At 58.1% G+C, this 12,884-nt stretch overlaps 1 protein-coding gene across 3 annotated transcripts in view; it reads left to right on the top strand.

Annotated features, from left to right (window-relative positions):
- The window catches only part of HTT (huntingtin), a 120,508-nt gene extending 107,624 nt beyond the window's left edge, over positions 1-12,884 (top strand). For all 3 annotated transcript variants that reach the window (XM_088793151.1, XM_019718736.3, XM_088793153.1), the window contains 11 exons: positions 1,359-1,441; positions 3,175-3,302; positions 3,425-3,554; positions 5,231-5,386; positions 7,728-7,918; positions 8,158-8,272; positions 8,383-8,596; positions 8,968-9,073; positions 10,916-11,078; positions 11,251-11,411; positions 12,187-12,884. In XM_088793151.1, coding sequence (XP_088649277.1) covers positions 1,359-1,441; positions 3,175-3,302; positions 3,425-3,554; positions 5,231-5,386; positions 7,728-7,918; positions 8,158-8,272; positions 8,383-8,596; positions 8,968-9,073; positions 10,916-11,078; positions 11,251-11,411; positions 12,187-12,400 — 1,661 coding nt within the window. In that variant the 3' untranslated portion in view covers positions 12,401-12,884. The remainder of the gene's footprint in view (positions 1-1,358; positions 1,442-3,174; positions 3,303-3,424; positions 3,555-5,230; positions 5,387-7,727; positions 7,919-8,157; positions 8,273-8,382; positions 8,597-8,967; positions 9,074-10,915; positions 11,079-11,250; positions 11,412-12,186) is intronic.

The raw sequence follows: 12,884 nt of genomic DNA, 5'->3' as shown, positions 1-12,884 counted from the left end.
GCAGACAGACCGGATCATGGTGTTATTTGGATGCTCTTTGCTTAATATGCTGCCCTAATTCATTTAAGTGTGAGTCTCAGTTGGGACCGGGGGAGGGGGGGTTCAACAGTCCTCAGGGAATAAAGCCTGGAAATGGACAGGATCTCTGTCTCTCACCAGTCAGGCGGTGGGAGGCAAAAGAGGCATCAGGCTGAGAGACCTCGGCCTGCACAGGGCTGTAAAGGCTGAATTAGAGAGTCAGCAGAGTTCATGGGGACATTGTGAGTGTCCCCTCCTCGTGGGAAGTCACTGCCGCAAGCACACTGCATTTCCCAGCAGCTCTCAGGGCCGGGCGGCCTGGGGCTGAGCTCCCCCCCCCCCACACACACACACCACCACCCTCACCCCTGGCCCCGTGCATGGGCTGGTCAGGGCACCGGCCCCATCTGGGCCTGCCACTGATGTGTCTGCCGTGTGATGGGCCCTGGACTTTGTCACCCTGGCTTCAATGAAGGGAGTTTGGGTTTTTTTTTCTTTAACACACATATTTTTTTGTTGACAGTATTTTAGCCTAGAGTTTTTGTGATTCCGTCAGTTTTTTAGGAGTTGTTAGATCCTGCAAGTTGAAGCATCTTGAAAGCTTCTCCTGGACTAGGTTCCGTATGGAAATGCAGTGTGTTACACACCTCCAGGCATTTACTGGGGCTGAGAGGCTGAGGCTGTGAACTTGAATGGCTGTGGGTCCCTCGAGGAGCTGATGGCCAATAGGAGAGATGAGAAGTGGCATCCCTAGTGTCACAGCAGGAGCAGAGCCAGTGCCAGGAGAGGTACCGACAGACGCTCCCGGAGCTCTGAGGAGAGCAGGTGCTCCCCAGGCGTCAGGGAAGCCTCTCGGGAGAGGCTGACGCTACGTCTGGCAAAAGTTAATGGGCTTTCAGCTGGTGTGGGGGTGACGCCCAGTGGAAGGAAGTGAGGGGCCATTTGGTCTGGGGCATGGAGGGCGTGGAGGACGGTGAGGGGTTTGTGGGGAGGGCATCCGCCTGCCCCCTGTTCCTGGTGGGCGTAATGCTGTAGCCCGGGCACCACGGCAGGGTCCTGGGAGGGACTGTCCACTGAATTGTCCTCTGGGCCCCCAGGGCTTGTCTGCTCTGGGCTGTTGCCTTGTCTGCAGCTGCTGACCCATAAGCTTCTGCAGCTCAGCCGGTTCCTGTCAGAAGCTGGTTTGTCCCGGATAAAAGTGATGGTCCAGCAGTGCCCCAGTGCCCCTGCCAGCTAACCAGGCTCTAGAGTGGCAGAGAGGCCCCTGGCTCTGCGGAGCTGTGCCCTGCCAGGCTGGGTGGCGCCTGTGGGTGGGGCTGATGCACTGTCGTCACCTACAGGGGCCCTGATCAACCACGACGACCTGCTGCTGCAGATCAACCCTGAGCGGGAACTGGGGGACATGAGCTACAAGCTCGGCCAGGTCAGTGATGCCCTCGCACGGGCGCCTCCTCCGCTCGCCTCACTCTGTCCTGTCCCCAGACTTGGGCCGTTTCACATGCTCACAAGAAAGGATGAACGCACTTCTTACCCAAAAGGAAGGATTACTTTTGTTTCTCTGATATTATTATTCCACGGAGGATTCAAGGTATTTTCTGTCCGCAGTGGTATAAGTATATGTAAACGTGCTGAGGGAGTGTGAGCTGGGCTGAGCTGAGGAAGGACACAGGAGGCCGGGGGCCCGCGGCCCGCGGGTGTGAACATGTGCAAGGGCCCTGGCTGTGCTGGCCGCAGATCTGCCACAGCGTCCCAGCTGCCAACGCAGGAAGCACGGCCAGACAGCCCAGTGAGGCACAGGGCCGGCGGCACTGGGTGCCAGGCCCACAGCTTCCGGGGTGGGTCACTGAACTGTGTTCAGTTTCCCCTCAGAAACGTGGGGGCAGCTGTGCGTGTGATGGTGGGTGGTGGTGCTGTGAGGCCACATGCGTGCCAGGCACAGGGACTCGATGCCAGGCTGCCCAGAAAGCACTTAGGCTGACGTCATCCTTCAGCTTGTGTTTCAGAAGAAACTGGTCAGAATAGGGTTTGCGAACACTGGTCCGGTGGTTCCCCGTGCGCCCTGGACAGCGGGCTTTGCAGCGGGGCCCCATTTCCCCTGCACAGCCTTCCTGTCATCGGGAAGCCCAGACACACTGTCCGCTCTTTGGCAGAGACGTTTCTCCCCCACCCCGCAAGTCTGAGCGGTTGGAAGCATTCTGTCATGTCTGCAGAGGGATCTGAAGAGCAGGCTGTGAGCACAAGCCTGGGACCGTGGGCTCAGTGGCATTTCTCCAACTGCGTCCTTCCTTCAGCGTCTGTGTTCATAACCCGCCACAGAGAACCCAGTGTCATGTGGGGCACCTGCCCTGCCAGGGATGCTTGTCACCTCCAGTCCCTCTGCCCTTGGCCACCGCTGGCATCTAGGAGAGGGTGTCGGAGAGGAAGTGAGGGGATGGCCTGAAGATGCTTTTGGGGATCCCTGGGTTATCTTCATTCTGGCAGGCCTGGGGCAGCGGCCCCCAGCCCCACTGCAGGTGGTGGGCTGGAAGGAGAAATGGCTGTTGGTGCAGAGTGGGCGTCGGGGCTGGTGTAGAGGTTGTGGGAAACAGCTTTGGGGCCAGTGTAGCCTGCGGCCACTTGTCCCGTCACCGTGCAGTGCGGCACCGTGCCAAGGACTGGAGGACTTCTCGTGAGCTGGCTGTGGGGAGGCAGGTGGTGTGTTTGAGCTGGTGCGGGGGAGCGTGCTCAGGGATACCTCGTGTTCCAGCACTGCCGCGCCCCCAGTCCGCCAGCTCCAGAATAAGCACGGCACTGCTTTTGCATTGGTGGGAGTGCTTTTCTTAGCAAGTAAGTCAGAAAATGGGGTTTACCACAAATGGCCCCCATGAGGCAGGACTGGTTTGGGAAGAAACTGTGTCCTGGTTCCGGTTCTGCTAGACCTCAGCCACATGTTCCCCAGCCGCTCAGATGTCCTTTCTTGGAGGCTCTTTCCGTCTCTGTTCTCAGCTGTCCCCCTCACCCCGAGTCTTTAGTCCTGGAGGCAGAGCTTTCCGAGCCACCAGCCCATCACCCCCAGTCTGAGGCTTTCCGCCTGGGGCCTGCTGGGGCTGCTCGGCTCAGAGGACCCGGGACCTGCCGCCTGGTCGGGCGCTGACCCGGGCGGCCTGTGTCTGTTAGGTGTCCATCCACTCGGTGTGGCTGGGGAACAACATCACGCCCCTGCGCGAGGAGGAGTGGAGTGAGGAGGACGAGGAGGCCGAAGTCCCTGCACCGTCGTCACCGCCTCTGTCTCCAGTCAACTCCAGGTTCCCAACGCCTTTAGTTTAACGCTATTTGAAGTTTATTAATCATTTGATTTGTTGGGGTGCCTGCTAGGTGAGCTTCTGTGTTGTGTGTGGGGAAATGACCCGGCTCCCGTGCCCTGCAGGAAACACCGGGCTGGCGTCGACATCCACTCCTGTTCACAGTTCTTGCTTGAACTGTACAGTCGCTGGATCCTGCCGTCCAGCTCGGCCCGAAGGACCCCCGTCATCCTGATCAGCGAAGTGGTTCGATCTGTAAGTTTGCCCCCCACCCCGCCCCTATCCTGTGTGCACACCACTCCTACGAGCACGTGCGTGCGCCACTTCACTGGCTCTGGGAACCTATGCGGGAATTCTCAGAGCCACAGCGTGACGAACTGTATTTCTCCAGCCGGTGGCAGTGTGGGAGAATGTCACGCTGCCTTCCGAGTTTAAGGCCGCGCCTCCCTTGTCCACGTGTATCTCCTGGAGGGCTGGTGACAGTCCCATGGAGCCCCTTGGAGAAGCACGGTTTGGAGCTGTCGTTCTCAAACTGTTGGTCTCACAATTCACTTCCGATCTTCAAATTAGTGGGGGCCAAAAAGTGTGTTTCTGTGGCTTATATCTGTCGGTATTTACAGTATTAGAAATGAAATCTGAGAAGTTTTAAAAATAGCTGCTACTGCATGCTGCTCACCGTCTCTACCATCACCCAGATAATGTGCACCGGGAAGAAACAAGTAGGTATTCCAGCGGGAAGAAACGGGCAAAAGGTTGGAGCGGAGACCTTTTAGCACTTGGCTCTCTGCCCGTTGAGCAGAGAACCAGAACCTCTGCATTTTCCGTGCGGCGTGGGGTTTTTATTATATTTACCTACAGACTTTTTTTAGTAATGACAAATGTGTATATTTTTTTAAGCCTGGTTTTTCTCAGTATACCTTTAAATTTTTTTAAATTGTTTTATATCTGGTCAAGTTGAGATTTTTAAGAACTTCATTTTTTTATTTGTAATAAAAGTTTATAACTTGATATTTTCAAAAATGTCAAACTGTAAGCACCATTAATAAAGGTCTTACATTTAAAAGCAAAACTTATTAATCCGTTTTAAAATAATTGATCATTTTTTATTTTAAAATAATTTTTCAAATTGGTGAGAAGAACCTTATTTTATACTTTTGCGAATGTCTTTAATGCCTTGGTTATTCGAGAACAGTGGATTCCCATACCCGCTCTGCTCTTACTCGCAGGTAAGTTCTAGAAAATAGCGCACAGCTGGAAGAGAACAGGAATGAAAAGGCGAGTAAGGTCTTACTGTGATTATGGAAAGTTTTGACTTCGAACTCCAGGTGTCCCATGTGTAAGCACTGCTGACTCAGACAACTTGTGGGGCTCGCCTGTGGCCTCTGAGAAGGACCAACCCCACTTTCCCACAGGCTTCCAGAGAACAAGGGCCATCTCACCTCACTCACGTTCATTTTTAGTTGGAATATGAAGAACAGAACACTAGAGAACTAAACATTTTGGGAAGACAAAAAATCGTTGGCCAAGCATTTATTTGTGAAACAACTTCTCTGTCCCGGGGCGTTTGGGAGCCTGGCCCCCTACACTGTGAGAAGGGCCTGGGGTTTTGCAGCAGAGCAGATGTGGGCTTGCCTGTGGTGATGGCTGTGTGCGCATTCCCGCCCCGGTCATGACAGGACCCAGTGCACCCTGGTCTGCAGCGTGTGTGTGCAGAGGCATCTGGAAGAAGCTGTCGCTGACCAGCTGGCCCGCACGTTCGTGTCTCTGCTGCGTTTTAGGTCTCCAGGTGTTTGCGATTGCTTTTCCCAGTCAGGGCTTGTGTGAATTCCGTCCTTTATTGTCCCATGGCTGTGAGAACATGCATTTTGAACTGCATTGCTTACTTTCCTGATCACAGGACTCTCCCCTTCTGTCTGAATGTCTGTCTCCAGCTTCTCGTGGTCTCAGACTTGTTCACCGAACGCAGCCAGTTTGAGATGATGTATCTGACGCTGACCGAGTTGCGGAGGGTGCATCCCTCAGAAGACGAGATTCTGCTGCAGTACCTGGTGCCCGCCACCTGTAAGGCGGCCGCCGTCCTCGGAATGGTGAGTGCGGGGTGGGGCCAAATGCTGTGGGGGCCATGGCAGCCTTGGCGTCCTGAACTTCCACAGCAAGTGTGAGATGTTAGAGAGCTCAGTTCATATCGGTGCTTCTCCACGGGACGCTGGCGTGACGCATGCTGTGGTGGGCAAGCCCGGTGTGGGGCTCCTGGCCCGTGTTCGTTAGGCCGTCACGGTGGCTCGTGCCCTAGGAGCTCAGCTGTGTGGGTAGTGGGAACATGACATCACCGCAGCACCCCCACTCCCCTTTCCCTGATGTGCTTTTGTCAGCAGGGCCTCCCTCCTGGGGACCGCTCTCACAGTAACCCTGTTTCCACCCCCAAAGTGTGGGTATCGTAAGGGCAGGCGGGGCCTTCTTTTGAGTTTTCCCTTACTATGCATCTAGTTGCTCAGAACTCAGCCAGCCCTGCCCCCGCTTGGGGACGTCAAAACGCAGTTGTCTGCTGAGCAGACCTCAAATAGACACATGAGGGCACTTCCACGTGGCCCCACCATGTGCTAGAGTGTGCTGGAGAGCAGCACTGGACACCACACGCCCAGCACTGGCCTTGCTCCTGGCGTGTCACGTTAGCCAGTAACTGGCGACATGACTCAGCATCTCCTGGAGCCCATCCTATGGTGGCAGTGGAGACTCGTTCGCTCAGCAGACACGAGTGGCTGCCATTGGCTACATGTTTGGGACCATTGGTGAATGGTGTGGCAGTGCCTGCCCTGTCTCCCCGCACGTTCTATCCTCAGTCCTCTGTCCTAACGGTGACAGTAACCACATGCCACTGCATTTGTGGGGTTCTCCCTCCCGCACCTTACATGGCCCCCTCCAGAGTCTGATGGGCAGGGAGCTCTGTTCCCATCTCTGCCCCAGGAGGCCACGCGCGGCCAGGGTGTGAGCCAACGTGCTCCAGGTCACACAGGACGGGGCGAGGGGGTGTGACCCGAGCCCTGACTCTCGTCCCTTCCCCACTGTGCTCCCCCATCCTGGTTGGCCTCCAGCCCTGGTGCCACCATCCAGGGAACAAGCACTGAGTGCACGGCTCTCCTCCTGTGAGCGCTTCAAAGCAGGCGCCCTGTGGGTGTGGAGAGACCATGCAGAAGCAGCTAGACTTGAAGGGCCTTTTGTCTTTGTGGGGTGTTTGAGCTGCTGGCTTCGCTTTCATCGTCACTGTGTGTGTGCTCAGGCCCACACCCCCAGGCGAGCGCTGCCTTCTAGGAAATCAGACTCACAGTCCTTTGTTAAGAAGCACTTCAGGCAAGATGATGCATTTGGACTCCCCGGTCCTGACATGTCCGGGCACTGTCCCGAGGATGGTCTTTTGTGAGTGTCGCCTGTGTGCCCTGATGCAGGTGGCAGGGCCCCGGCTGTCTTTTCCTCCTGAGACACATGCCCAGTGTTGTGAGGTCTGCCCCCTCCCTGCGGCCCTACTGGTGTTTTCAGAGCGGGAACAGGAGGTACGGGTGGGAGCGGTCCCAGGAAGGTATCCGCAGTCTGGGTGTGAGACAGGCGGAGGACAGGAAGCGCTGAGCAAAGAGTGTCACCCCTCAGCAGTGACTACAGGGACACAGCTCCCGTGGGGCCCACGCGGTCTGCCTGCCTCTTGTTGCTTTCGCAGAACCAGACAAGGGCTCAGCCAGCAGGGGTCGCGTTTCGCTGGACGGGATGGTCTGAAAGGGTTGCCCCCAGTTCTGCATTGTACTTTCTCTGAAGGTCTTCTCAGTGTTTAGGCTCCGGCTCACCTCGAGTTGAGGATGCTAAATGAAGTGGACAGCATTTTGTATAGACGATGGTCAGGGTCACGAAGACCACCTGGGTGTTTGCTAGGAGGACTCACAGGCCTCAGCTATTCGCACGGCTAAGAGTTATGATACAAACTTAAGTCAGTGAAGGGAGAAGGCACGCAGGGCGAAATCCAGAGGAAACCAGCCTCAGTTTCCAGAACCCTCTCCCAGAGTCGCACAGGATGCACTCAAGTCCCCCAGCAGCTCGTGATGACACGTGTGGAGTGTTGTCCACGAGGGAGGTTCCTCAGAGACTCAGAGCCAGGGCCTTCATTGCGGGGCTGGTCCCACAGGCCCCTCTGGCAGGCATGTCCTAAATTCCAGACCCCAGGAGGAGAGGGGTGCCAGCACACAGGTGAGGCACAGGGAGCCGCTCTTGTCAGTCAGGGTTCTGAGGACGCTCTCGACGCCCAGGTGCACGATGCCAGCCCTCACGCAGGCGTCTCCCGTCACAGGCAGGCCTGCTGTGCATCTCCCACGTAGCGTGAGCTCCGCCCTCCTTGGCCTGCCCTGTGTCACCATGGGCCTGCCTCTGCTTGTGCCTCTGCTCTAGGACAAGGCTGTGGCAGAACCGGTCAGCCGGCTGCTGGAGAGCACCCTCAGGAGCAGCCACCTGCCCAGCAAGATTGGGGCCCTGCACGGCGTCCTCTACGTGCTGGAGTGTGACCTCCTGGACGACACCGCAAAGCAGCTCATTCCGGTCGTCAGCGACTACCTCCTGTCCAACCTCAAGGGCATCGCCCAGTGAGTGGGGCTGGCCAGCCAGGGGCGGGGCCTTAGAGGGGGCTGGGAGAAGAGTGAGGGTCCACGTGTCCAAGCTACGTCAGACCCTGGCCAGATCACAGGCAGGGGTCGGTGGGAACCTGAGCAGGCACCTGCTCATGGGGACGGTGGCTGAGGTCACTGGGACGCAAGGACATCACACAGCGTCGGACGGGAGCGGCCTGCTGTGGCTCAGCATGGCTGTCGTCTGGTGTTTGCAGCTGTGTGAACGTTCACAACCAGCAGCACGTGCTGGTGACGTGTGCCACCGCCTTCTACCTGGTCGAGAACTACCCTCTGGACGTGGGGCCTGACTTCTCCGCATCGGTGATCCAGGTGAACGGCCGCATCCTCCCCGGAACGTCACGGCACAGCTGGCTGCTGGTCTGGGGAGGAAGTGTGAGCGGCAAGAGGCCGCTATGACCTGGACGGCTCCTTCTCTCCAGATGTGCGGGGTGATGCTGTCTGGTTCTGAGGAGTCCACGCCGTCCATCATTTACCACTGCGTCCTGAGGGGCCTGGAGCGCCTTCTGCTGTCCGAGCAGCTCTCCCGGCTGGACACAGAGTCCCTGGTCAAGCTGAGTGTGGACAGAGTGAACGTGCACAGCCCACACCGGGCCATGGCAGCCCTGGGCCTAATGCTCACCTGCATGTATACAGGTGAGCAGTGGCGCCAGGGCTGGCCCAGGCCCACGGGGTCTGAGCCCCAGACCGTTCGAGTCTCCTGTCACTTCTCGGGATGCAGACCACATGTCCCCCCTCGTTCTCAAGGAGATTCTAGAGCCTGGAGAAGGTGTCCAGCTCCCAGTCACATGACTGTGCTGGTGTTGGAAGCACATCTGGGGAACAGGCCTACAGACTGAGCACTACCACCTGTTCAGCTGGCTGGGCTGGGCCCTGGGCTGCCAGGGGCTCGCACACATGGATTCAGAGCATGTCTAGGGTTCATTGAACTCCCATGTGTGCTCAGGGCACTGTCTACAAAGCCTGTCCAGTCCTGCAAAATGATAGTCCTAAACGACTCGTTTCAGGAAAGGAGAAAGTCAGCCCAGGCAGAACCTCCGACCCCAGCCCAGCCGCTCCCGACAGCGAGTCTGTGATTGTGGCCATGGAGCGGGTATCTGTTCTTTTCGACAGGTAAGAGGTGAAGCCTGCCTTTGTCCTGAGCTGCCTGCAGCAGCCTTCACGCACATCTGCTCTCCTCCACCTGCAGTGCGGTCCCAGGGCTTCCCGCTCAGGGCTCTGGGGACCGGGCAGTCTTTGGGCCCCAGCCCCCAGGAGTTTGGAGGTGACCAGCTCCGAGGCCATCCCAGTGCCCGCCCATCTCTCCTGAAGGTGGTGTGGGTATCGGGAGGGGCACGTGAATGAGACGTGTAAGAAGTGGGCATGGAGCCCTGGGCGGTGACAAGAACGTCAGGCGCTGCTGCTTTTGGGGAAAGGAGCCCCCGGTCACATGGGTGCCCTCCGTGGCCAGGGGGCAGCACAGCAGCAGAGCAGCCTCAGGAAGCGTTCGGTAGACCCGGTGAAGGTTTAAACAGCTCACTGGCATCTCAGAGCCGACATTAGCCCCACCTCCCCACTGTGTGAGCCGGTTGCCAGGGTCGGCTCAGCCTGACCGTCTAGACAATGGGCCAGGGGCCTCCTTGGTCGTCTTCTGTAGGACAGGCCCCGAGTTTCGCTCAGGCCTCAGTGCAGCCGACATGGTGCATGGCCACGGGGAGGTCGGTTCTGCCCTGCTCGGCTGTCATCTCCCGTCAGCTCGTGTGGGGGCAGTGGGGCATTTGGATTTTCACAAGAGCATACTGAGCAAATCCCTCTGTGCAGTCTGGACAGATGACGTGTTCTGGAAGCTTCTGGAAGCTGAGCAGATGGGCTCTGTTTCTGCGTTGAAATTTAAACGAATGTTTACAGTTGGGCTTCCTCTGCTCCACACAGAGTCGTCCACCAGCCAGCCAGGTGGTGGGCAAGGAGCACACGCTCCGGTCCCTACCTCCCCGAGGCTTCCATTCCAGGGCTCACGTTACAAAGGAAAACTTGAGCAGCTGCGGTGCAGGCATTCAGCTTGATCACTCTGCAGACAATGGATGGACACTGGGCTCTTTGGTGGACGGGCACTGTCGGATCTGGGTGCTGGGCAGTGGCTGGCGTGTGCAGGTGGCTCGGTCCGGCCACACCTGGAAGGGGGACTAGGCCTGGTTTCTGGGTCACTTCCCGTGATTTTCAGTCACATACAGCGGTTCTGTGTGCACTGCCAGGGTAGTGGCCTGGGGGCTGTCTGCCAGCACTCAGGATGCTGCTCGTGCACACTGTGGGGTCCTTTAGGGAGGAGCCAGCAGGGACTCCCAGGTCCAGGGTAGAGCAGAGGGAAAAGGCCTCGCTGGCAGCTGTGTGCCAGTGGCAGGATGTGGCGGTGAAAAGGCCGTGTGCGAGCACTTTGGCGTGGAGAAGAGAAGAATGTCACAGGGTGGTATTTTCACTGCGCATTTTTAAATCTCTGCTGCAGTGTCACCACCCAAACCATTTCTGCTTAATACTGTACACGACCTTAAGACCCCTTTTGGGGGGATCATTGGCCCCCACATGGGTTGGGGAGCCCCAAACCTGTGTATCTCTGCGGTCACGGTTGAGGTCAACAGGAAAGGGTTGCCTTTGTTTTTTTTTTCCAATTGGGGAATATTGGGGAACAGTGTGTTTTTCCAGGACCCATCAGCTGTAAGTCAAGTCGTTGTTTTCAATCTGGTTGTGGAGGGTGCAGCTCACTGGCCCATATGGGAATCGAACGGGCAACGTTGGTGTTACGAGCACTGCGCTCCAACCACCTGAGCCACCGACCACCCCGAGAGGGTTGACGTTTGGTCTCCCAGTTAATATTCTAGGAGCCCAGCTCATGACCCCCCTAGAAAGGCTCCGAAGGTCCTGGGGGGGGATGGTGAGGACTGCAAGGGGCAGGCGGGGCTCTGAGTGTGACCCTCCTTTTAGGATCAGGAAGGGGTTTCCCTGTGAGGCCCGAGTGGTGGCACGGATCCTGCCTCAGTTTCTAGACGACTTCTTCCCACCCCAGGACGTCATGAACAAAGTCATTGGAGAGTTCCTGTCCAACCAGCAGCCCTACCCACAGTTCATGGCCACCGTGGTGTATAAGGTGTGGGGGTGGGGTGGGGGCGGGGAAGCGCCTGGGGGCTGCCTGACTCCCAACTCCTGGGCTGTGCCTCTCCCAGTAGCCTTGCCATGGGCCGCCTCCTCCCCTTTGAACAGCTGTGTTTCCCTCTCCCCGGGCTGCCTGTGCCCCTGACGCTCCGGGCTCCTCTTCTCAGGTTTTCCAGACTTTGCACAGCACGGGGCAGTCGTCCATGGTCCGGGACTGGGTCATGCTGTCCCTGTCCAACTTCACACAGAGGACCCCGGTTGCCATGGCCGTGTGGAGCCTCTCCTGCTTCTTCGTCAGTGCATCCACCAGCCCGTGGGTCTCAGCCATGTATCCTTCCCCGGGGTCCTGGCGGGGCGGGTGGGGCAGTCCCTGCTCACCACCAGCCACCGTGTGCTCCTCTGTCAATGTCTGGGTAGATGTTCTGTGTGTGTTTGTAAACTTGACCTCTGTAAAACCCCAGATGTCAAGGTGACATTTACTTTATGCCCCAAGAGAATGAACCGTTGACAAGGAAAGAAAACAGCATGTTCACCTCCAACCAGGAGGGCCGAGGTCCCTGCACACTCACGGGTTCTGTGCATCTGGGTCTGTTACCAATGCTGCTTTTCATTATCCTCTGTCACTGTGCCCTGTATCGTCCCCTTGGGTAAAGGCTTAGTGAAGATCCAAGTCCCACCCCCTTTTGGCAGCCTCCCCCCAAGACAGACCACAGAGCCTCTGAGCAGATGGCCGTCCTGGTGCTGACAGCAGGCCTCACCCAGCGTGCCTGGGGGGCCCGGGTAGGGTGGCTATGGCCCTGCCCTCACTCGCAGTAGCAGAGCTCACAGGAGCAGCAGCCACCAGCGCCTCTCAGGGAGCCGGGCCAGGTAAGTGCTGCCGAGGAGTGACCGCCAGCCAGAGAGGGGCAGTGTCCTGGGAGCCGTTGCGGACACGGCGGCAGGAGCCGCAGAGGCAGGCAGCTGCTGCTGGCGCAGCCCCGCTCTGCTGCCTGCTCCGGGCGGCTGGTGTGACGTCCTGGGCCCGACTGTAGCCGTGTGTCAGGCGAGGACGGGGAGGCGGTTCTCCCCTCACTTGCAGCCTTGCTCCTTAACTCCGCTGCCAGCCTTCCCCACGTCATCAGCAGGATGGGCAAGCTGGAACAAGTGGACGTTCACCTCTTCTGCCTGGTGGCCACGGACTTCTACCGGCACCAGATAGAGGAGGAGCTGGACCGCCGGGCCTTCCAGTCTGTGTTTGAGGTGGTCGCAGCCCCGGGAAACCCGTACCACCGACTGCTGGCTTGTTTGCAGAACGTCCACAAAGTTGCGGCGTGCTGAGCATCGCGTGGGCAGCGCAGGTGGCGCCCGTCTCTGCAGGCAGACGCGCTGTCGCCGTCGCCGTGGGGCTGCGCGCAGGGCGTGTATGCGGTAACGTGGGGGTGAGCCTGAGTCCTTCCAGGAAGCATGGACAGCTGTGATGCTGGCCCTTCTGCTGTAACTAGTGTTACCCGCCAGTTAGCCCGCTGGTCTCTTCTCCTAACGTCTGGCCTCGTCCTCGTCACCAGGGTACACGCGCCCTCTGCTCTTGCAGGTTGGCCGTCAGCCCCTCTGCTGTGTCAGGCAGAGGTGACGCTGTCAGGCTTTGCGAGCCTTGCCGCGTCCCGCAGCACGGTACAGGAAGCCGTGGGTGGCGGTCCTGCTCCTGGCGCTGTGTGCCGGGCAGGCCAGCCGGGAGCATACCCTGCGCCATACTTCCCTGTGTCTGTTTTCTTCTCAGGATTTCAAATTGAATTGTATCAGTAAAGAGATTAATTTTAAGGTA

This window comes from Rhinolophus sinicus, chromosome 1 (assembly GCF_057876585.1).
Source record: "Rhinolophus sinicus isolate RSI-liver-muscle chromosome 1, RSI-T2T, whole genome shotgun sequence".
NCBI classification, from domain to species: Eukaryota; Metazoa; Chordata; class Mammalia; order Chiroptera; family Rhinolophidae; genus Rhinolophus; species Rhinolophus sinicus.
Note: the sequence above shows the minus strand (reverse complement) of the source record. Positions and strands in the feature narration are given on the sequence as shown.